Below are 26,217 nucleotides of genomic sequence, written 5' to 3' on the forward strand. Positions count from 1 at the left end.
AAAGATCATTATGAAATTTATCTTTCCTTCAATTTGAACTCAGAGCTGAGCATAGCCGTCTGTACCATCCATACTCTTGAAATTGAGGTAGGAGAATCCCTTGAGCTCAGGAGATCAAGATCAGCCTGGGCAACATAGTGCAAGGAAGAAGAAGAAGGAGGAGGGGGAGGAGGGGGGAGGAGGAGGGGGAGGGGGAGGAGGGGAGAGGAGGAGGGGGAGGGGGAGGAGGAGGGGGAGGAGAGGGAGGAGGAGGGGGAGGAGGGGGAGGAGGGGGAGGAGGAGAAGGAGGAGAAGGAGGAGGAGGAGGAGGAGGAGGAGGAGGAGGAGGAGAAGGAGAAGGAGAAGAAGAAGAAGATTTAAACTCTATGGTTTAGTTCTAAAATTCTGGTATATCATTATTTAAACAAGAAACAAAGCTAAATTTATAATATTTCTATTCTTGTTTCCATTTGGTGATACTTTCATGACCAATCACCAACAATGAAAAATAAAAAGTAAAGAAAAGATCTGATCATATTCCCTTTTGTTTACTTTTATATATCTGAAGAAAATTTTTGCCCTATGACCTACAGGGCACAAAAAATGATGCAAGATTATGATTCTGTAAACTTACCTAGACCTATATGAGGCAGGTGTTCAAAAAGGGTCCAACTGTGGTCATCGATGTAATGATTCTTCAGGATCAACAGCTGGCAAACATCTCGGGCAGTTATGTCACTGGGTACCTCTAAAGCCCTGCTGGTTTCATCTTCACTGTACACTTTAATCACCTGTGTAAGGAGAAAAAAAGAGAGCTAAAATATTCTTGTTTGATTTTTTTTTATTAGTTGCCCATGACAATTACAATGATCTTGACATATCATACATTTGATTCAAATGGGCGTGGCCATATAACCAATGTGATCCTGCAACCTGTACACATGGAAAAATGAGAATTCTTGTTTGATTTTTTAAAATAAATTTTACTGCATACGTTAAAGGTATACAACATGATGTTTTAAGATAAATAAAGCTAATTAAATACTTATTATAGTGACGTGAATTAACATATCCATCCTCTCACATGGTTACCCATTTCTTGTGTATGGCAAGAACAATTTAAATCTACTCATCTGGTAAAAATTCCAAATACAATGACAAACTTAGTCCTCGTGATATACATTAGATCTTTGGAAATGTCTGTCCTATATATCTGTTAGTTTGTATCTTTGATCTATGTCTCCCATTCCCCTTCTCCTCACTCTGTCCCTGTTTCTGTATTTTGATTTCTTAATAAAAGAAGATACCATGTACAACTGAAATCATGCAATATTTTTCTTTCTATGTCCGGCTATTTCACTTAGCATAATTTCCACCAGGTTCAGACATGTTGTAATGAATGACAGGATTTCCCTTTTTAAAGCTTAATAAATATTCCATTTTGTATTTTTATGTGCATATACAACTGAGTATATACATACATCCACAGTTATTTTTAAATCTATTCATCCTTTGATGGAACATTTAGATTGTTTCCATATCTTGGCTATTATTATTGATAACATTGCAATAAATGTGGCAGTGCAAATGTCTTCAAGAGGTAGTGATTTTATTTCCTTTGGGTGTACCCAGAAGAGGGATATCTGGGTCATATGGTCATCCTGTATTTAATTTCTCTAGAAACTTCCAAACCATTTTCCAAAATGCCTGAACTGATCTAAATTCCTACCAACAGTATAAGCATTTCCCTTTCTTTATATCCTCACCAATACTTCCCTTATCTTCAGAACAGCCATCCTAAGGGCTTTTTGGTGATATTTCATAGTGGGTCTGCATTCCCTGATGGTTAGTGATAATCTGCACCTTTCCATATACTTGTTGGACATTTTTCTGTTTCCTTTGGGAAAATGTATATTCAGGACCTTTGCCCATTGTTTTTCTGCTATCAGGTTGTAAGGATTGTTCTTTTATATACTAACCTTCATCATATATGTGATTTGCAAAGATTTTCCCCAATCCATAAACAGTTTTTTCACTAAAATATTTAATTAAAATAACATTATAATAAGCCAGTTTACTAGTTGAGCTGATTATACTAATTTTCTTATACACTGAATGCTACCTAATCAAAAGTTATTTGTCAAGGTCACTTTGTCCAACAAACTCCACTTTTTTTGCATTGTCTAAACTAAAAGCCATTCAATGATTATTCAAAAAATTTTCCCCACCACTTTGCTCTATTTAAAAATCTATATATCTCTTATCAATACTTCTAAGTTTCCCATTCCATATTTAAATCTTATACACAATCCCAGTAATGATAGTGATTTATTCCCAGGTACACTTATGTAGTATGGAACAAAATCAGACTGTTTGAAAACATTTTTCCATTACAGATATAAAAGTTTGGGCAAATACTGGATAGATGCTCACCACATCCTTTTTCTTTACTTCCTTGCAATTAATGTTGCCAGGGGATTGAGTTTGAGTCAATGGAATGTGTGCATAAGGACTGCTGCACTTCCAGGATGCCATAAAATTCTCCCAAATTTCATCCCTATTCCCTTTCACCCCTCCACCACTGAATGGAAACAGCTGTGTGGAGAGCCCAAGAGAAAAGGAAAATCATGGGAGAGAATGAGGTTTTGTCCTTAAATGACTTTGAGGAAGATGTTTAACTGGGAAAAGTCATTATGAAACACTAACATGAGCAAGAGATAAATTTCTATTGTGCTGACTCACTGTATATTAGGATTTATCTACTAGATCAGCCAGTGTTACCCTCAATTATACAGAATCAGAGTTTTATATAAAATACCCCATCAACATTTATCAAGCTGTACTCTGGACTAGAATTTCCAATATTAACTATTCTATGTGTTAATTAAGTAAAAGAAGATAAATTCCTATGACAATAGTATGGTAAGATACATATAAACACACAACTGGGAAATGAGAGGAAAATTCAATATAAGAAGAATGTCTATTGTAAGAACATTGAAATGTCTGCATTTTTAGAAATTTGAACAAATGCTAAACAAAATGATATTCAATTTTTTCCTATAAATTATTTTTAATTATACTTAATGACAATATAATGAAATAATTACTTTCCTACAATGATGGGAGTGATATAAAGTGGTAAAACTATTTTGTACATCTATGAGAGAATATATATTAAAAGCATTAAAAGGTCCATTCCTTGAACACAGTAATTGCACATAAGCAAACTATCTCAACAAACCTGCGCTAAGTGTACAAAATGGCTTTGGGCATTGACATGTCCAATGAAGTTTTATTTAGAATTCTACCAATTTAAACATTCAACAGTAAAAGAAAGGTAAACTTTCACAGAATGGAATATTATATGGTCCTTAAAACTGTTATCCAAAGAAACTACATAAGAATATGTACAAATTCTACAATGGAATAGTACAAACTTACTTGTTGGCTTTGGGTACCTGGCACCACTTCTCTTTATGGTACCATTTTGATTTCCTTTTAAAGTACCATGCCCTCCCTCACCTGCAGTCCTTGTGATTCTGGCAGCTCTTCCTTCAGCCCAGAGATGGTATGCTGGAGCTGACTGTTAAACATTCAGGAATCATGCAAGTCAGGCATCTTCAAATTAGCCACGATGGAAGTATTTATACTAAAGAAACTAATAAATGCCACAAACACTAAGGCTTTTAAAAAGCCTTTTTTTTTCTTTCTAATCTTTAAAGCCAATTTATAAGTGCATAACTGCCTCCAGTCCAACCTCTGCTCCAAGGTGGAAGGTATTTCCTAGTTTGACCATTCAGTATCCAGATGCCCCTGACAGCAGTTATTATTTAACAGAGGCAAATGACCTACTCAGAGCCAGAGCCAATGCAAATTGCTGTTCCATAACCATAGAAGGGACCCTCTTTTCTACTGGGCTTAAACCTGGGAAAATAGTAGTCCAAAGCTGTGACTGTTAGTCATTCTTGGTATATAAACCATACTGCAAAAACTTAAATGCTTGTTTCACCCCAAATTCTTATGTTGAAACTCTAATCCCAAAGAGAAAGTGTTTGCAGATGGGACCTTTGGGAGTGATGAGGTCATGAGGGTGGAGCCCTCCTCTATGGGATTAGTGTCTTATGGAATAGGTCACTCTGTGATAAACACTTGCAACTCATTCTTTCTTGATTGCACATGTGATATCCTCCACCCGGAATATATTTCAATGCTCCCATCACCAATAACATGTTTCCTTTGGCCAATTCCTACATAAATTTGACCACAGTTCCAATAGAACTGTCTCCAGAAAGTCTACCCTAACTACCCAAGGCTTTGTAATATGCCCTTTCATGTGATTTTGTTTTGTAATTATCTGTCTGCATGTCTTTCTCCTCAGCCACGCTAACAAGCTCCTTTAAGGAAAAATCTCCATTTATTCACCATGTATGACTGTATCATGGGGAACTAGCCTGGGCAATGCTGGCCTAATAAAAGTCTTCAGAGTGAGTGAACTTTGGACTCACTGCAAACCTGTCAGCATTTTGCCCATAACAAGTACTCAAAACCTATTTATAACATTTACCTTAGAAATATTTTCTGTCATGAAGTATGTGATTTTTACTTGAAATTTCTATGCTTAGAAAATTAAACTTCTGTTCAGTAGGAACAGACAGGCAATTTTTCATCATAAAAAAATTTTAGGTAAGAATTGACTCCAGGTTGCAAATCTGGGTTTTAATCTTTGAGATGGCTATAAAGTCATATGAACAAGATCATGAAAATATGTTTTTGAAGCCAGTCATGATTGTCTCCGAATATGCATTTAGCTTTTTACCTAACACATGCAGGTCACTAAGATGCCGGGATCTTTCTGTAGTCTCAGCATGGCCAATTTTGCACCTGGGTAGACTATGTTTGCAAATATTACATCTGTGCTAGAAAACTGGTGGCATTCTAAAGGATGCTCCCACTATACATTCACGCTGTTGTAGTCAAACTGACTGGACCAAGCATGGTGGGTGCTTCTGGCAAAAGCAATGTAAAATTGCCCACTTCCAAGAGGACAACAGGCTGCCACTCTGGACTGCTCCTTCAGGTGGAGCAATGGTAAGTCACTGCTGCAGCTCCTTGCTGCACATACCAGGCCAGGAATGGAGAGAATGACCAGTGGCTACTGCAAAGGTTCCCTTCACCTCCTCACTATTCCCATGTATTTTCTTGCAGGAAAAGCTCATCACCTGTGATCACAGAAGCATGCCTCTTATTTTACATGCTCTGTCTTCTACTTTAGAGAGGCTAAGAACATGTAAAACTAGGGCATTCTGAAGCCTCAGCCAGAATAGAAAAGAGGGTAAGAACAGAGCAGGAGGTAAAATTGGGGAAAGTGAGAAATTTAACTAACCAATTGGGAAATGCCATTGTTTTGTTCAGACTATGTTACTGCAAATGTGAAAAAATAAATAAATTGCTGAGAATTGAAAGACACAAATTTAGAGGATGTAGGCCAACTTAAACTTCTGGCATAAGCACACATATTCATTTCTAAAATAAATAAAATCTACTGAGAGAAAAACTTAAAGACTTTTGTTTGAACTCCATTTCAAACCCTTATTTTTAAAAATCCTATTTAATGCTGATATTTATCCAAAATACACATTTGTCTATGAATGGTGTAATTATACCTAGGTTAATATTGCACAGGAATAAATCCTGTCATCTCTGAGATTCATTCAGTGGATCTCATTATGAAGACTTTTTTCACTACCAGTGGAATACCACTGTTAAAAACTGTTTTATTTATATCCATTTCTCCCTTAAATATGTTAAAAAGGAAATATCAATCTAAGCCTTATGTCTCGAGTTGAGTGTTCCTATTGCAGAAAGTATGCTCAGTCTTCCTGTTTCAGGAAAAAAGTCAACTCATCAGAAACGCTCTCTGACTAATATGTATTAATGCTAACTTTCATGATTCTGTAAAAACCAAAGACCTTTTCTTAAGAATCCTTAGAACGAAATATCAGTATACTGTTTCCTCCACATACTGACAGAGAAAAAGATTTTAAGTTTATATAATCATGCTATTTAATAAAGGGATATTATATATTTCCAGTTCAGTGGTCCAAAATTCCAGTTTGCTTTATAAAATGGGGAAAAAAATAAAAAGTATAAGAGTATTACTCATAACACTTTATAAGATTGTTTGAAATTGCATGCCAACAGGAAGAAAATTTTCCCGGGCCCAAAATAACTAGAATGAACCTTGTTTCATCGATGGAGAAGAGTGACTAATAAGGGAAGTACAGCTCAGATAACATCTGTTTATTACATCCCACCAGCATGTAGACAGGGCTCCCAAGGAAGCCAGGGGTGTACACACCACCTAAGTTGGGAACTCTTCGGTGCCACTGTTTTGCTGGCAATCATGACAATCTTGACCTGCAGAGTAGTTTACAACTTCAAAACTTGCTCTAGGGGCTGGAGTTGTGGTTCACTGGTAGAGTGCTCACCTAGCATGCATGCATGAGGCACTGGGTTCGATCCTCAGCACCACATAAATGTAAAATAAAAATATTTTGTCCACCTAAAACTTAAAAATAAATATTAAAAAAAAAATCTTGCTCTAGGAGCATGTGGCAGGTAGCAGTGAAAATTCAATAGCCACAGGAACCCTTGAAGGGATGTGCTGGAATGTGGGTGAAGCCCACCTGTGTTTGGGCACATGTCCTATCGAGGTGTCTTTATGCACTTTACATACCAACTCCTCCACTGGACTGCCCTCCATAAAAAGTAAGTGGAGGAAAAGAATCAAAAATGAACCTATTTTTAAAGTAGAAGACAACAATATTACTATACAGTGAGAAAACAAAAAAAATATAATGTTCAGGGAAAAGTTTGAAGTCCCTAAAGTCTCTAGGTTAAAAAGATAAAACATTTACAGTGTAAGCCATAGGCCATTTCTTTAAAAAAATATTTAAAAATAAGCAAAAGATAGAGAGATTGAAAGTCAATTCAATAAGCATAGACGTGTTCCCAGAGCATTCTCAGTATCTCTCGGTAACAATCTTCTGAAATTTTGACTCCAAGAACAAATTGTTTGAAAAGCTGTAAGGAAAAGCTGATTAAAGACTAAGCAATCAGCCTTTCTTCTCCTCCCTGATGACCCCAAGGAATGCGATGAAATGGGATAGGCAGCTCCTGTCAATCTGGGTCCATTCTGGAATATTTGCAGTGAACTCAGAGTTCTCAGCTGGTCATTCAACAGCTCCACAGAGCAGCAAGGGGGCTTCAGACCTGCCAGGACTGGAAAGTAATTAATACTCCATAGGTTTGCCCCACTTATCCTTGTTTCTTCAGAGGATAGTACAGAGAAGAGGGACCCATTGTTGTTCAGCAGGAAAGAAAGAAAAAATAAATAAACAGGCACAGAGTAATCATGAAAAAAAAATGAGCAAGAATCCATATGATGAAATGAAGGAAAAGAAAAAAAGAGCAAAGTGAAGAAAAAAGATATTTGGGTCATAATTAGCACTGGTTATCTTCTGTATCAAAGTTTCCATTTTAGGAAAATTAAAATTTAATTTTAAGTTAACTTAATATAACTAATTAATATTTAGTTTTAAAAAATTTAAACCAATTAAATATGATGGTATCATATTGAAAAGTATATATTGTTATGCAAAAACATAATTTTGTTAATTATTTCTTATATCTATTAATGATATGTACTATTAACAAATAAGTAATAGGAATTTTAAAATAAAAAACAAGTCCCAAAGAAACTTTCCATGCACAAGGGTCCAAAGCGCAGCTTATTTCTATTATTCTTTAAAAGTTTATCATCCAACTAAAGTAGGATTCTAATGTTTTAAGATTGTTTTGTTATTGTTTTTAATAGATAGGCAATGTACCTAAAGCATGTGCAATATTTTTATAACGAGGTCAGAGTAGCCCTGGGTTTTTATATTTTTCTAAATAAGGAATGCAGTGTTGTAAGATAAGAGGAGACATTCTTAGATATTTTGAATTAAGCAATTCAGTGTGTTCCCTAGAAGGGAATGGGAAGTAACATATTCATTATTACTTATTCCAAATCTCTAAGAGTGTTTTTTAAATGTTATATTTTAGAAACAAAGACTGTTCCAAAAGACCCTAATAGCTCAAGAAAAGCTGTTGCTTTCTTATTGCCATTCTGTATTATTTTTCAAGCTGTCAAATATTTACTAAGAGCAAAATAGTACATAGTTTAGAGAAATCAGGTAGCAATAAAAGTCTTAAATTCTCCCTTTCAAGGAAGATATTCAGCAACATATTTTACATGAGCATTAACAATACCTGTGTAAGTAGCTGATTCAAAATAAATACTGTGACCAGTATCATGATTATAGGAATTGATTGACACAGCAGGTCCATAGCCTTAACCTACCCTTCAACTTTATTCCCTACAATCTCTTCCTTATTCTCTCACTCCAACCACACTTTTTTTTTTTCTGTTTCCTGAAAGACCTATGCTCCTTTCCAACATAGGGCCCTTTAGCATGCAACTACTTCTGCCTAAAACACTGTGTCCTTGCCTTCTATTTATTCTCCTCCCTGAGATCTCAAACAAACCATTGTATCTGTGGGAGAGCTTTTAATGACCCTCCAAGAGTGGATCTAGGCCCCTCCATGTCCACACATGTACAACTATGTAATCACCATCCATAACCCTTGCTCTTCAGACTGCTGCAATACACCAGGGCTCTGGTAATGTTGCTTCCTATGATATCCCCAGCGGTTAGCACAACATGGAACACACACTGGAAATCAAAATATTGCTCCAGTGTGGAATGAAATCATCATGTATAACCCTGGGTGAGACAATACTAACGTTCCTAAAATAGCAGCTTTGAAACCTCAAGAAATTTGGAAACTGTTAGGGAAGAAAAGATACATGTTGACCAACAAGAAAACAAAGGCATGTTCATAAAATTTGTGAATAAAGCTGAATTAGGTGACTTATGTCCCCTTTTAAGACTTGGATCCTGTGATAATTAGAGAAGAAGGTAGGAAAACATCTGAGGGTGACAAATATCATGAGCAAAAATATCAAGGAAGAAGGAAAACCAATTTTGACAAGAAGAGTTAACAGCCTACCTTGCAGACAGGGGAAGGTTTGTGTTACCAAGAACAGGTAAGGAGGTGAGGCACAGGGCCAGCAGCCCCATGGAAAGGGCCTTCACCCAGGGCTGGGCACACTGGCTTCCATCAGCACAAACTGGTGAAGGGGCCGCCACAGAAAGGGATCATTTTAAGACCAGCAAACTACAGGGTACATTTTAAAAACAGTTGGCAATGGAGAATTAAGTTTTAAAATAACAGTTTTACATGAATATGATTACAAAGTGTAAAGAGAATAAGGATAAACAACCTTATGTTGACTTAATCATTTAGGAAAGGGCTCAGCTACAAGCAATAGAAAGTCTACACTACAGTGGGTTAACCAGATTGAACTGCTTCCTTCTCTCCTCACAACTGAAAGCAGAGGCAAGCAGCTCAGGGTTTAGTTAAGCAGGTCCATCTAGCTCCCAATAACTGGAGCTCATTCTGCTTTTCCCTGAATCTGTTATTAAAGTCACCAGATGGATAATTCTCACAGCACCTCGGTAAAAACACTGGCCTCGTATTTATTTGCATGTTACTACGTTTCAATAGGAAAAATAAAAGGCATGCCTCAATAAAGAGATGAACTGATTCAGAACTAGAAGCCCATATTACTGGGGATCCAAGGAGAGTGTCTAAGAGTTCTGGATATGAATTCCAAATGCAATGACGGAGTTTTATGGTGTACTCTAAGTTTCCCATCCAGCCATCAGGCTGAAGAATCCAGCGCAGCTTCACTACTGGAAATCCCCTAAACTTGGCAAGCAAAGGGATTAGTATTGCCACACCTGACAGCTTGGGTCAGTGACACTGCAGAATCATGACATATCTAGGCATCCAACCAAGAGAAGAAAAACAGCCTTCAAGCAAGGAGAGGCTCAGAATAGTTCCTTAAAGCCCCGCCATGCCACTCAGCTTCTTCTTCCTGGTCTACCTTTTCTGATCTCCTTATCTCAGGCCAGATCCCTGCTGAGGGCTCCTCCCTCAAGGTTGTCTCCTACAAGGGATAGAGAAACCCTAACTCAAATGGGGGTTCAATTTTACAGAGTAACTGGAAGCCCTTTCAGTTTGCTCTGTTATGCAACAATAACCACCCAAAAAAGTGGGTGGGGGAGCCTAGGCTGTAGCTTAGTGTAGAGCACTTGCCTAACAAATGTGAGGTGCTGGGTTCCATCCTCAGTACCACATAAAGAATAAATAAATCAAATAAAGGTATTGTATCCATCTACAACTAAAAGTATTTTTAAAGGCAAAAGATAGTGATCCAATTTCATTATTAAAAAAGCAAATATTAAAAGCTAAGTTAAAAATCATCCTGTTCTAACCCACACATATATTATTTTTAAGGATATAAATTCAATATGGATAATAGAGAAATAAAGAAGGTGTCAAATCACAAATTTCGCACTAATGTTCCCAGTGACTTCATCAACGAGTGTTCTCTGAACTGTCAGTGTTTTTACAACTTAGGCAATTCCTGCTGAGAGGCCAATACTGACTAATTCATCTTTGAAATAAATCACAAATCAAAAAACCCCAAAAACCAAAAAAAAAAAAAAAAAACCTCACAAGTGCTAATGCTTATTCATATTTAAAACAGAAAACCACTGGTCATGCTTATATTTGATGCAATGTTATTACAGTATCTCATTTCAGCTTTTAAGCAATAGTTTATGCCCAGAATAACCATAAGATATGTCTAAGGGAAAAAGTTAAAAACAGGTTCACACAGTGAGAAAGAAGAACAAGTTGGGGGGGTGGAGGGAAAAGTGTTTAGACCAGAGAAGAGGAAAACATAAAGAGAGAAAAGTACTATTTAAAATCGTTCAAGACACATCAGACTATTGCAATTATTGAGCAGTCTGGCATCAATGGTAGCACTTTCAGAAACTATCTTTTTTTCATTGATTTTTTAAAAACATATTTTTTTCACATTTAACCTCTCTGAAATTTGGATATAACACACTATCAACTGTGTGTTATACTTTAATCAGAAGACTGTAAAATAATGATGTTTTTGTAATTTAAGGTATCCGATCAATCAAACATGCTAAGTTCAGTCTGTTTGGAACACTTGAGGGTATTACTTTCTAAATTTTATTATAGTATGCAACACCACCACGTTGTGATAGCACTAGTATACCCATTTTGTCATTTTAATCTTATTTTTTTCTAAATATTTATTTTGTATCACTGAAAAACATGTATATAGTCCTATAAAAGAAAGGGTTTCAATACTTTCAGAATCATAAAACCTTAAGGGTTAGAAAGCTTCTTGTAGAACATATACTGAAATCCTCTCATTATATAATATAAAGAAGCTGAGGCTGGAGAGGGTCCACTTTGTCCAGGAACCTCCAGCTAGCCTAGCCCCTACAAGGCCAGCCACGGAACCTGGCTTTAGGATCAAACCCTGGGCCTTGTGCATGTGAGGCAAGCACTCTACCAACTGAGCTATATCCCCAGCCCAGCTCAGCAATTTTTATACTGCTTTAAGCTGCTGCTTCTACACAGCATCTTGGGTAAAAGTATTAGATAACTAAGCACTAGAATTTAAATATACATATATGTCCCTAAGTACTTAGTTTTAGGAATGTTTAAAAATAAAAGCTGTTTTTCTTTTCTTTTTCACTTTTTTTCACCATCTTGCCAGAAAAATTGCAAATACTGAAACAACCAGCAGAGGGAGATTTTATTCTCAGTTGGTGCAAATAAAGAATGAACATACCTTGTTTTGAAATTTTTAAACATAAAATTGTTAAGGCTATGGAATTCCTGTTTGATATAATTACAAGTTTATAACAAAGTTGAAATATATTTTTTTAAATTCTTAACTAGTTGGCTTTTTAAGATAAATGATTTCCATGTATTTTGATATATGTAACATACACACATATTAATGTTGTTTATGTTTATAGATACACACACATTAATGTCTGTTCGTGTGATTTGTGCTTGTGTGGCCTTACCAGGAATCATTACCAGGACTCAAACTTGAGGTTCTCCTGGAATTTAGAGTGGTCATGTCTAACTTTTTCTTCAAATCATGAAAGAACTACATAAACTGATTTTATTTTAGAAAATACAAAATAATAGTCCTAATATTTTCTCAAATACACTTGAATGTGTATGAGCAAATATGCAGGAGGCTATATCACGTATGAATAATGAGGAGGTGATAATCACTTTCTGACAATGCAGTTTTTGCCAAAACAATTTTTTAATTCTCTTTTGGAACTGTGTTAAGAGTAAGCATTTTTACTACTGTACAGGGGCAGAAATCTTTATCCTTTCAGGGAGTTTAGTTTCTGAAATTACCAAAACTCTTGCTTCTTTCTTCTGCCAAAAAGAGATTCTTATTTTTAAGATTTGGCTTAGGGTACTGGGACATGGCCAGGACAGCCAGCCCCACAGACTGCCCCAAGCAACAGTCTGAGACAGTTCATCAGCCCAGCTATTTTTAATCTGCCTTGGCTGCCAAGCATGGGCATTATAGTTTACAAAATAATATGAGACCCAGTGCCTATTTTCATGGAGTCCAGTCCAGGTGCCCACAGTGGCTGGGAGCCTCTGGAGTCCACTCTGTGATCAGATTCTAGACCACAGGTTTATTATCAGCTATGAGTCTTAGATTCCTCATAGGGCAAAGTGGGGAAAACACTGGCAAACTGATAGCATCCAGTGTTAGGGATTACCATGATAAACTCTGGAAAACAATAAGGCAGTTAGGAATAAGTTCCAAGAGACCACTTAGAGACACATTTTGTTCTAAGACACTGATATGTCCGTTCAGTCATGATGTCTTTGAGGCAAGATTGAGGGCACAGTAAGGAAAAGTAAATAGGAGAGGAAAAGGCAGACTGCAGGAGAGGTGAGGCGTGCCCCATGAGTAGGGCACAGGTAGAAGAAGAGGCATCAAAGGCACGCTGTGGAATGGGGGCATATGTGTCTCCTCTGAGAGGTGCCTCCTGTGCTGGTGAGCCAGAGGCCTGGATCCCAGTCCTGCCTCTGCCACTTATTAAGGGGAGCTCAGGGAAGACATTCAACTTCTCCAAGCCAATTTTCCTCATCCAAAACGGGTTTGGCCACGAACCTTGTATGGTGCTTATGAGGATGAAAGAGAATGTACAATCAGTCCTGAACAGACTGCAGCTGTTGTTACTTTTATTGGTCTGTGTGGAGCACAGTGAATGGACCAAATTGCCCACAGCAGCAAGCTAGAGCTGGATAAAGGTGATGGAAAGTCCAGAGTGGGAGGCTTTTTATCTCAGGGATGAAATTCAGGGAAAAAATGAAGGAAAAGCAACATGGAAACAGATGTCGAGAAGAACATGCCAACAGCAGGTCAGTATCACAAAAGCCCAAACTTATTTTTACTGAAACTGTTTTTATTCAACTAATGGTTATAACCAGTTGAGTATGCCTTATCCAAAATCTGAGGTACAGAAATGTTTCAGAATTAGGATTTCTTTTTATTTTGGAGTATCTGTATTTACATGAGGAAATATCTTGGGGAGGGGACCCATGTCTAAACACAAAATTCATTTGTGATTCACACACACACACATGCCCACATAGTCTGAAGGTGATTTTCTATAATATTTTTAATGCACTTGTGTTTTGACTATGACCCATCACACAAAGTCAGGAATGGAATTTTCCACTTGCAGTATCACAGTGTCTCAAATCATTTCAAATTTTGGAGCATTTGGATTTGGGATTTTCCGATTAGGGATGATGAACCAGTAAATACCAATTCTGTTCCTTCTCAGTGCTAGATACTTGGGTCTGGTGATGATCAAAGGTGATACAGCCCCCACTGTCAAAAAGCTAACCTTCTAGTGCCTCCTCAGCAGTAATGATACTCACTACCTTTCACCACCATCTACCAGGCAAGCACACCATCTAAACTCAACCAGTGAACTACCATTACCTCTTCCTCCCAGGAAATCTGCTTTTCCCCCTGACCACACCAGTGTTCCCATACAAGTCATGGAGTGCATTTGTTCAAAAGCATAATCATATCCTATATTGGGATCATAATGTTAACATCAATGAAGCAAGACTTCCAAGGCACTTGTAGTAGAGATGGCTAGTTGCCCACAACAGCCTCCCTTTCCTTTTCCATCCTATTAAATCTTGATTCTTCGGAAGAGAGCTATCTGCTGGACTCAGACCTGCATTTCCTAACTTCCCTTCATGTCAGAGTTCCCTGGATGACACAATCCCACCTGTAAGTAGAAGCTCCTGGTTATTCCAGAGAATCACTTACATGGAATAAAACTAGCCAGCCTCCCCTTGTTCCTTCCCACTGTCTGTGCAAAGACTGTGCACAGGGTGGCTGGAGATATGCATCTCTCTATATATATAAAAGGTAAAAGGACCCAGACTAGGAAAGAAACAATAAAAGCAAAGAGGAACCTGGTTGCCTAAGGACACTGTAAAAGTGCTACATCAGCTTTGGCCTGATCCTTCTTATAAAGTGAAAGAAAAATAAATCTCTTCCTTGTTTAATCTACTGTCCTTTCACTCTTCTGGTTAAATGAAATTAAATTCTGCCTATAATTGACAGAGTACTTTATTTAGAGCTCTGCTCCCATAAAAATAGCAAAATTTAACTGTTAAAAAAAAAGTTTTGAAAAACAAAAATATTGCAAGGAATACAAAATTAAACAAGATACAGGAAGACTAAAAGCCAAATGTGAACAGCCAAGAAACATAAAATATACCTCAGAGACAGCAAATACGATTCAAATATTATAAAAGGTAATATTAACAATTGGTGTCCCAGGGAGGTAGTTGCTAAATTGACAAATGACGTGTCCATTGACTCTGAATTAAAACACTGGGAAGACAAATATGAAAAGAGTCTTAGAAAGCTTTAGGATGAGAGAGCCTGAGATGGGACATAGATAATAGCAGTTCAATAGCAGCATTAGGAAAAGCAAACAGGAGCCTGGAGTAGTTGTAAGTCACAGAGCACAGCCCTGGGAGTAGAAGTAGAGACACAAATGCTAAGTGTCTTGAAATGCAAGGTGGAAAACTGGGTGAAGTGGAAGCAACCCATAAAGCTGGGCAGCGTGAGGGGCATCCAGGCTCCCAGAGTATGCACTAAGCGGATTTGCACAGATTTTGTTCCTACTTAAAGTTTCTGGGATAAACAGTGACACGATGATCTGTATTCTTTCCTCTTCAAAATGATTTTTGGAAAATTATAGCATTGACTCTGATCATTTGAAGAAGATAGTTCTAAACTATCATCCTTTTATGAATGGGGAATTAGATCTTATAAATGACACTGCATTATACTATATGATTTTCAAAAGGACTTAAATATTAAGAAAATATATATTATAAAAAATGTGGCTTTTTTTCTCTTAGATTTCTGAAGATTTCTATGTGCTTATGACAATCTTGTGTAAATGTAATTTGGATAAAGAATGCAAATATGCTTGCAAATAATGTTCAAAATAATGCTAATCTAATAGAGGCATGGAACATGTCTATCCATGGAATCAAGACATGGACATCTGGCCTTTGTTCTACAAAACAATATAAATGTAATAATGTGTTTAATTTAAGCTTTACAGTTCAGGATCTTAAAATGTTTTCTTGATGATATTTGCCAATCTGGAGTTCCAGGTACAAATTGTCTCTCCTGATCTATTTTGCTCCTCTACCCCTCTTTTTCTCTCAAACACACATACACACACACACACACACACACACACACACACACACACTTGCACACAATAGCTTTCTACATAAAATGTTTTCTGGAACATATGGGAGTTGGTGGAGGTGCAGAGGAAGATGAAAGGATTTGCCTAAGCTAATTCCAGACTTGAAGTTGGTAATTATACACCCTATAAGGCAATTTCATTAACATATTAATTTCAGGAGGTAACATGTATCTAAGAGAAACACATTGGAAGTCACAAGACCCAGATTCTATTTCTAGCTTTGTCATTGGCCTTCTTGGTGACCTTGCATAAGTCACTCAACACCCAAGAGACTTAGTCTTCCTATTAAAAAAAAAAAAAAGAAGAAGAAGAAAGAAAAAGCTAGAACCTAGCAGTCATCTCAGAAAAATGCTATGGATTAAAATATTCATTCAGAGTGTTTTGGTCTGGGATATAATGAAACCTTCTTCATTCACTAGAATCCAACAAATCAGATCCTAACAGAATTGGATGAAGTAAAAAAATCATTTCCAATTTACTTGACAGAGTCTTCCAAAATACTCTATTCCTTAAAGATCAAACTTGCTCTGCCACAAAGAAGAATCATACCATGTTAAGTACCATGTTTAAAATTCACCTTCCCCACTACTCCCAAGAGAATCTTATGGCCATTTTGATCAGACACAAGGGCTGATAAGAAAATTGCTCCCAAATGCTTTTGAGCACTTTCAAAAATATTTTTGGCCTTTCAAATGATTAGGATTGTGATTGGAAAATTACCTTGCAAGAGCCACTCATTCAGGATGAGCGATCTTTTTGCCAAATCTGTGAGAAAAGCACAGAAGACAATACATAGCCACCCAAATACTCTGAGGAATGCTTGCATTTATTTGTGAGATCATTTTAAATCATACATACAGAAAATGACAAGTTAATTATAATTGTGAAATAATTTCATATCATGAAAGAAACAATAATTGTAGTCATTGTGGACCAGCGTTTTAGTCAGAAAAAATATACAATTCCTAAAATAAAAGATATAAAGATATTCAGGGAAAAAAAAAGAATAGTCAGATGGATCATTTGAGGGTTAAAATGTCAAGAGAAAGAAGCAGCCTAAGCACTTTAAGCAAATAAAGATGCATTAAATTATATAAATGGTTCATGGTATACTCACCAAAGAGAAACAAATTGGAGTTGGGCCTAGGGAGTTTTGACTTATGTAATTATTCTAATGGAAACCTGACAAGAAATTTATTATTAAGAAAACAAAGAGAAATCATAATGATGTGTCCATTGACAGCTCAGATCTAACATCAATGATAATCACAACTTTCCAAAGTAATCTCATTTTTCTCTTTACAAAAGACCAGAAGCTCTTTTTCAACCAATGTTTACTCATAACAATTTCTCCTAGACTAATTGCTCAAAGTCCCCCCAAATGATGGCATTAAAAAAAACCCACACAAGAAATTATTTAAATATTGACTATGACCATGAAAATACAAAATGTATTATTACCCGATTCATAGAATTATAGACACAAATATCACTGAAAAAGAAAAGATCCTTTACTAAAACTCCTCAGTGATTTTCGCACAAGTAAGAATGTGAAGACTCCCAGAGTTTAAGTGATTTGCCCAAGGTCACGCAGCTAGTAAATAGCAAGTTCACAGGGTATGCTTTCCCTCATACCAACATATCATCAAAAACAAGCCACACGATAGCACTTTCTTGCTTAATCTAAATTTCAAAACTGGATTAAAAAAAAACTCAGACATAAAAACACACATCTGATATATGCTAACATACCTTTTTACATTCTCAGGCAGATGGCCTATATTGTCATTACTAATGCACAGCTAAATCCAATTCAACATAACCAGTCAACCTCAAAGCAAAATATTTTCAACTAAATTTACTTAATATGAGAGAAAGACATCAAGAAAGACAGAGAACACATGTTGGAAAAATTACCAGATAGCTATTTCAACGTGAAGTCAAACATCCCTAGGAAGTAAATAGTCAACTGATAAGAAAATAAACTGAAACCCTAAAAATTAAAAGCAATAAAAAAGAGACACTTGAAAAACAAAGCACCTAAATGTTTGATCGCTTCGTGTCTCAAAATAAATTAAAACATGACCTTTGACTTAATGGAATGCTCTTAATAGTTAACAGTTAACTGGTGAAAGTCAAGTACAGAAATAAACATAACAGTTTCTAGTGTCACCAAAACCATTCAGAAAGCATATTGCCTAAAATGTGCTTTCCCTTTCTAGTGCTTTCTCTTTCAATGCAGCAGATTTAATTCTTCCAGAGTTTAGTGCAATCCATTTTGCTTGGTGTATTTACAAGAGCAGTTTAATGTGGCTACATTACGCCGTGCGTATTTCGCCTTATAAAATGTAATACTGCAAGTAATACATGACAGTGATCTTTACAAAAACTAATAAATATTTTCATAGATGGAATCAACTGCATTAATAATTAACGAATTTAATGGAAAGTTTTTCTTAAGCAAACATAAAGAAACTCAATAGAAATGGGTAGAAACTTGATAATAAACTGGTACCACATGTTTAAACAGGAAAACAAGTATATAATCCATTAAACAATGAAGATGGATGCATTATGGATTATACTGTGACAAAGAAACTGTTCCTTAGTGAACAAATATAAGAAATAATAGTTAGCAGCAGATTTCCTATTAAAGATTAAAAGGCCTGAAGTTACAGTAGAAGACAGAGAAAAGAATAGCTTCAGTACAGTCTCTAAGTTACAATGACCTTAAATTGAGACCTATGCTTTCATATAGAGGTATTTTTACAATAGCGATGCTTTGTCACAGCATTTTTTTGCCCAGTTCAATTCCAATTGTATGTTCTTTAAATGCCAGTACCCCCAATGAATCACAGTCTGTCTTAAGGATACCTAAGTGTCTGACATATTAATAAACACACAGTAACAGAGGAAAAAAAAAAAAAACAGCAGGAAAATTTAAAGAAAAAAAGTGAGAAGAAGTCACGTACCCTTTTCTGCAGAACAATTGGCGTTATTGCAGGCAGAGTGACTCTTCTTGCACTCAAACTCATGCCTGCTCTTCCCAGAACAAACCCCTCTCACAGATCATGGACAAAATGAAAGAAATCTTTAACGGTTAATCCTTGAGAATCTCAAGGCTCAGTGCAAAGAAACAACCAGGGAAGTAATAAATGTCACCCTGCTTATGTGATTCCAATCTACCCAAAGCCAATTAAGGATGACTGCGGGACAGGGCAGGGCAGCAACCAATCAAAGCCAGGAAAACTCTGCCTTTGTCCTTGGAAACACATTCTGATACTTTTGTTTATGATATTTAAAGAACCAGATTAACAGGCATCTAGTTCACTTAACGTTTTTTTCCAAAACAGTGCAATTCAATGCCATCTTTGTTGACTAGGCAGTTATGTTTTCACTAAAGCATTTCAACATATGGCAGATAAGAAATTGTTTACATTGGTCTCTTTAAAGTGTATAAATATGTAAATGAGATAAATTTAGTTATGCTATTCACAAAATTAATGAATGGATCAACTGGAACATATTACATGAGGCACAATAAATAATCCTGAAGTTAGAACTGGTACAAAGTGTTAATTTAGATGTTATAATAGAAAAATTGTAATATATATTGATACATGTCATGTCTTGGGTAGCTAAAACTTTTACATTATGGCATCCCAGAGGTCACACCTATTAAACATTATCAATTCAATATTATCGTAACAAACTAAATAATAAAGTTATTAATTTGATAATTTTATTTAAATGGATCATTAAAGTACAATAAATCTTAAGTATGTGTTTTTAAAACGCACACATCTGTGTAATTTAACATGTTTCATTCCATTAAAAGCACTTAAAAATAGCCAGTGATCAAAAAAAATAAAAAGCCACTGTTCAATGGTATCTTAAACCTTTAATAACCATTTTTTTTCTTCTTACACTAAAATTTTTATCCTAGTATGGGGGTTAAAGGAAGTTCACAATAAAAATATTGATCAATACAAGAAAAATTTCAATAAAGTCTAAATAAAATATTGCCATGTTAATATTAAGCTGATCTTTTACTATTGTAACATTCCTTCTGGACAGACACCTTGACAAGCTTTACTGAACCTACTCAGTGCTTCTCAAGCCTGACCCCATGAAGGGCCCCAGGCTTCAGCAGGACAGGCACTCCCTGCAAGTTCTAGAGAATAGCGTGATTGTTGTAGTAACAAGGGAAAAAGGAAGATTGTGGGCAACCCAGACACAAACTTTCCATTTCATTACCCAGACTGCACTAGGCAGGGTTCACTTTACTGCTTTATGCTTCAGTGTGTTTTATATGCACAGTGAGCTCACATTTCTTAGAGGAAAGAGAGGACAACTCCTGGTACCCTACTTAGCATTTCAGTTTATTCCTCAGCATGGTGGTTCTGTGGGGTACAGTTAATATGAATAGTCATATAAAGTCTCTTTGGGGGATATTAATATAATCCTTATTCCATTAGGGTTATCATGGCCTTTTAAGGAAAATTACCCAAGAAATAAAAAAATAAATAAAAGTCCACTCATACAAGGATGAAGATCACCACTTGGGAAGTAAAAGATTAATCTGTCAGCCAATAATAATGAAGCCCACAGTAATTACATAATAATTAACAGAATATTTATTATAATGTTTGATTTTTTCTCTTTTATTTCTTAATTTAGGACTGAATATTACAAAAAGTTTCTCTGGTCTCAAACATCTTATTTGGGTTCCACCATAATCAAAGTCATTTATTTCTCTAAATCATCAAGCAATGAACCCACTCCATGCCACACTATGTTAGATAGTAAGAACATACTGTTGAGTGAGATACGGCTGTTTTTTCATGGTGAAATATTACTTTTAGATTAAAAATTCACACTCTTGCAGGTTGAGATTGATAGTAATCAAATGCCAACCACCAGAGGTGCACAAGGAAGACACAACTACACATTAGGGTAGATCCAGGCAGTCTTCAAGACAGAAATGACATGTTCTTTGAAAAATAGGTTAGGGAGAAAGAATGTGCAGAACTTGATGTGCATACAGAGTGAAGGTCTTGAAGCTGACTCCAAGGTTTGAAGTCTGGATGATTGAGAAGTTAAAAATGCTGTTTTATGCCATACTTTAGGACCTGCTAAATGCTAAAATGAATCCTTCATGTCAAGACAGCACACAGGTCCCATTTCATTACAGTGCAATATACCTGCTCTCTAAGGGCTTTAAAAACATCTGACAGACAACTAAATTCTGAAGAGTGAGAGGTCCTCTCTTTGCAGCAACTGAAAACTGCTGTTTCTAAATTTTCGGTGAAAACCCTGAAGAACAACATTTGGTATTTTATAACACTATGTTACCAAAAAGGCGACTCTTTGAAAGATGAAATTGACACATACATTTGTGCTTGTGCACACTGCAAGACTAAGGGGATGGCAGCAGGGTTAAAACGGGTGCAGTCTCATTTTTCAGTAATCCTTTTCAGGTGTTCATACTGACTGATTGTTCTTTATCTTGCTTCCAAGTTATTTTTGACACTAATTCAAAATTAAACCTCAGCCTATCCTTTTTAGCATTTATTAATTATAAATAACTTTGTCACAAACTAGCCTTGTCACCTGAGCCTTAATTTCCTCAGCTCCAAAATTAGGATAAAAAACTATGGTCAACACTTTCAGAATTGCTATGAAGAGCAAGGAAATCAAGTTAGTATAATAGACTAAGCAGGTACTGAAAAAAAATGCTTGAACTCTTAGTACAGAGTTAGATTAAGAGTCTTTTAGATAGATCTTTTGTCTCCAAAAATGAAATTTTGACATAATAAGAGGGTTTTTTTCCTACAACTGAGTCAATTACAAAGTATTGTATACTAGCACTATACATTATTTTGAGTTTTGCTCAATATTTGGGTAGACTGAGAATACATTTTGTCACTCAAATGGATATCAATATTTTAATCAATAAAAACAAAATTGCCATTATTGTGATTATTACTAACATATATGTGAGTATCTAAGATGTGCCAGGTGCTGAGCTGTTTTCCATTTTACCCTCACAGCTATGAGGAAGACACTGGCAATTTATTTAATAAATAATGAAACTAAGACCAAAAGAACAGACAGATAAGAAATGGTGTCAGAGCCCAGCATGTACTGCAAAAGAAGTTGCCTACATCCATGAAGTCCATAAGCCAATAAGCCAGGATCACAGTCCCATCTCTCCAAACACTCCAATCTACCCCTCCACAATATTCAGTCTCATATTGTCCACATACTTAGAAACAACTCTGGCATGAAAGGCCATATTCATCCAGCCCTATGCATTTGTTCCATGAACGTGATAAACAAATATATATTGAGGGCCTTATTTTGTATTAAGCACTCTGCTATTTGCTATGAGAGATTCAAAGTTACTCAGCTTCTAACTCCTATTTACCACAGGATCTGACACACAGTGACAGGTAAATGACTAGCCAAAATAGGGTTCCAGGAGGGATCTCAGCAGAAAAGGAACATTCCGCCAGCCAATCTCTGGTTCCAAGCCCATCTTTCAAGCCTCTTCATCCACTTGAGTTCAACAAAAGTGAACTAAAGTTCCTCCAAACACACCTATATCCCATCTGTTTGTAATGATGTCCATTACTTCACTAACCCCCACAAATCTTCCATGGCTCAAGTCACACCTCTTTTGACAGTTTCATTTTTCATGCATCATTCAAGAGTCTCTCCTTTCCATTGCAATCTGAGAACTAAAAGGTATCTAGAGGGAAGGAAAGACAACAAACTCAGGTCCTCTAAACACAAAGAGCTAGGTGCTACATATATGCTATTTTATAGTATTTTAATAAGCCTGCAGAGTAGGTATCATGTAACATATTCAAACCATCTCTGGTTATTTCTGTTATTGTTTTACTCATTATCATACATCATATTTGAACTTTTGAATGTGGTATGTCTAACTTCTCTAACCATTAAACGGTCTATTTAGTGGCTTTATATTAAAAAAATATATATAAGGCAAAAGAATGCTTTTTTGATTACCAAGTCTTACAGATAGATACTTTTTTAGCTGACCAATCTTCTGCTTTACACAAAACACAACTTTCTCTGTCTTTTCTTCTATCCCTGTGCAGTGTGTTATTATATTACCCATTTGAGGCAGCTATCAGATTCATCCTCTCCTTCCAAAACCCAGATCAAAATTCACGCCATCAAGAGTCAGTCTTCCATCTAAATTATATCATTCGTTGTTTTGTACTTTTTTGTACTCTTTTGCAGACTTAAACTTTTCTGTTTCTCATGTTTTGACTTGTACTTACTCATTCATTGTGCTTTGATAACTTATAAATCTCTTCTTAGTCCCTTGTTTTTTTGCCCTAGAAGAACATAATCCTTCATGGTGGAACCCAGGGTCTTGTTTCCTTTGCCTCTCCCAGAACACCTACCAGAGGGCCCTCTGTACACAGTAGGCATTATACTCATGTACAATCAATGTGGAAAGAAACTAGTCACTCCAGTTACACAGTGTAAAAGTCTCCTTTCTCATCTTAACAATTGTTATTTTTATGATTTATTCTGAACAAAAGCATATGGTCTTCTTTCCAGGAACAATGAATATTCTTTTGCTACCTGACATAGTACATTGAGTGGTCACTAGAATGAACGCTAAATCAAGTACTATCCTGAGAACACTAATTTCAGAGAAAGCCTTAAAATAGATTGTGGTGGCAATTAACATATAGCCTAAATCATTAAACATAAACTCAGAATCCCTAGTTCTATCAGCTCTTATCACTCTACTAAGACACTTTATTTCCCTAAGGATGTGGCATGTACTTGACGAGCTTTATCTCATCCATTGATAGTCCATTCTCCCCTTCACCCCTAATGGTATCTCTTTGATCAGGAATGTCTAGAATGTCTCAACCATTTAAACAATTTACAGTGAAAATTTCTTCTTCCAGAGAAATTACTGAATAACATTTAAGTCACAGGAATGATACATATCACCAACCTACAGTTCATTCAAGTGTTTTAAAATGTGCCTACCAGATCCATACTGGAAGTTGTTCCCCTGCCTTTCAAGGAACTAATAGGCAAGATAGATACTGCCTAGACAAAGAGGGCAGGTGGATACTTAAAAAATAATTATGACAATGTGTTAAGTTCTATAACTGACCATAAATAAAGTGCTAGAACCCTAAAAAGGAAAGAACTTTACTTTATCATGAGATACCAGACAAGTGTCCCAAATGGACAAAGGATTCAGCACTGAAAGTGATTCCAGGTTAGAAACAAAGAAAACAAGCAAACCTATGTACAAAGAGGAACCTGGGAAAACATGGAGGAAAGGGTAAGATGTGCAGGGTCACTCTCTCTCATGCTGAAGATCTTGACCTCACCCTGGAGGGCAGAGATACTTGAATAGGGATGAATTTTATTTCAGTGCAGAAGATATTCATGATTTTTCTAGAATGCTGATTAGAAACAAGAATGGTTAGCAACACATAGAAGGGTCCGAGAAACAGAAATTACCAGATCAGGAAGGCAAACTTTCAGAAATGTCAGGCAGGAGGAAGCAGCAGGATCAAGCGGTCAAATATATACTTTTGTATAAAAGTCATTAGTTTGTTTTCTGAATAGTATGAGATTCCAAAAAAAAAATACAAATAATAAACAGAGAAGATAGAAAAATATAAACATTTTGCCTACTCAGTCTTCAAAATTTCTTTATTTTAAGGCTATTCTTTAGAAAAGTTATCAGAAATTTCAGAAAGATTAGATCAAAAGAACAAGCAAAGAAAGTGCCTGTCTTTCCTCATGTTCTCCCCCAAAACTTAAAATACCATGAAGAAAAAAGGAAGGAAGAGGAAGAGGAAAAGAAATAATTTTGTTGTTAAAAGAGAAGACCTTGGGGGCTGGGATAAAAAAGATACTCTGAGTTTAGACCATTAATTAAAAGAACTTCTAGAAACTAGAAAGTTATTGGGATTAGATTGCTTAAAAATATGTGAATATCAGCCAGAAGCTGTACATGTGAGACATGATGGCTAGGACAGGTCCAGAGAACCTGTATGAGAGGCAGGATGTGAGAGAGACCTGCAGGAGAGAAGGCGGGCAGAGAGGTCAAGACAGGAAGACCCCAGCCCTCTCCTGTCCCCTTAAACCTCACTCTAAAAATCATAGGGTGCCTTATAGGAAGACAATAATATGAATGTAGAGGCCAAGGGAACCCGGGACGTCCTAGAAAGATAATGCAAAAGGCTCAAATAGGAGTTCCACATGGCTAAAATAGAAGACAAAAGACAAAATAAAACATCAGCAAGCAGAGTCACAAAAGATTATTCACTATACACCGGATTCTACAGAGAAATCCCAACTGAGGTGCATAGATGCAAGAAATAAGAAACTGAAGCAAAAAGAAAAACTGTTTCAAATTTAAGAACCTCTAGACATAAACTGAGAAATCTAAAACCAAGTAAAGAGGATCTAAGTGCACATCTCTGGAGTCACAAAAGAAAAACAAAACATTGGGAGAAAAAAAATATATATATATAGGATAAAACAAAAGAAAACTTTTGCAATAAAAGACCAACTGAAAGGTCACACAGTTCCCCAGATAAACTGTCAAGAGTAGGACCTGTCCTATTAAAGTTACTAGAACTCTTTGAACAGCAAGGCAAAAAAGTTCTAGTAACTTATAGGGCAGAACAGAAATCAGTCTCTTTTGCATTTGTCTAAAGCAACATTCAAAAACAGGATTCAGTGGACACCACTGCCTTCTAGTTATTCTTCTGAATGGAGGAATGTTCATGAAATTGTGGAAGAAGAAAATATAGATGAGATTTTTAAACCCAACCAAACTCACTAATTGTAAAGGCAACAGACAATGTTCAAAAATATATGAACAATTAAAATCTTGTTCTCATGGTGTCTTCTTGAGAAATTTACTAAAAGATAAACTATAGTCATCCAAGAAATGGCTGGAATAAATACTAGCAAAGAGTGGAAAGACTGGCATAAACACTGAAACTACTTATGGAACTAAATTCCAATCAAGTGTGTAATTATGTTGCTATTTTAAAATGTAGGTAATTTAAGCCATAACAATATGGAAATGATAAAATTTACTAAAAAAAATAGGAAAGCTAAAGAAGCAAGAACATGGTCTGTAGTATATATAGCATTAATCTGACTCCCTTAGTAACTAAGACCAAAGATATTTAAATCTGATAAATCACAAAAGAATTTTAAATTATTTGTCTTATAATGGTAAAGTCAGCTGGCAGAAAAGGATAAATGAAGAGAAAAATATTAGTTTTATTATGGATCATCAGTGAGGAAAACTGCATGATCTTTAAAGCAATAGGAGCTTAAA

General features: G+C 36.0%; 1 protein-coding gene across 2 annotated transcripts in view; it reads right to left on the bottom strand.

The window, feature by feature from the left end:
• Grb14 (growth factor receptor bound protein 14) overlaps positions 1-26,217 on the bottom strand; it is a 112,036-nt gene that overhangs the window by 41,771 nt on the left and 44,048 nt on the right. Inside the window, exons 1-2 of one of the 2 annotated variants that reach the window (XM_077802689.1) lie at positions 18,818-19,009; positions 614-770 (exon numbers count right to left, since the gene is read on the bottom strand). In XM_077802689.1, coding sequence (XP_077658815.1) covers positions 614-770; positions 18,818-18,880 — 220 coding nt within the window. In that variant the 5' untranslated portion in view covers positions 18,881-19,009. Of the gene's footprint in view, positions 1-613; positions 771-18,817; positions 19,010-26,217 lie in introns of those variants that run through there. The other variant, XM_077802687.1, reaches the window with a different exon arrangement.

Source organism: Urocitellus parryii, chromosome 1 (genome assembly GCF_045843805.1).
Source record: "Urocitellus parryii isolate mUroPar1 chromosome 1, mUroPar1.hap1, whole genome shotgun sequence".
In the NCBI taxonomy this organism is placed as follows: Eukaryota; Metazoa; Chordata; class Mammalia; order Rodentia; family Sciuridae; genus Urocitellus; species Urocitellus parryii.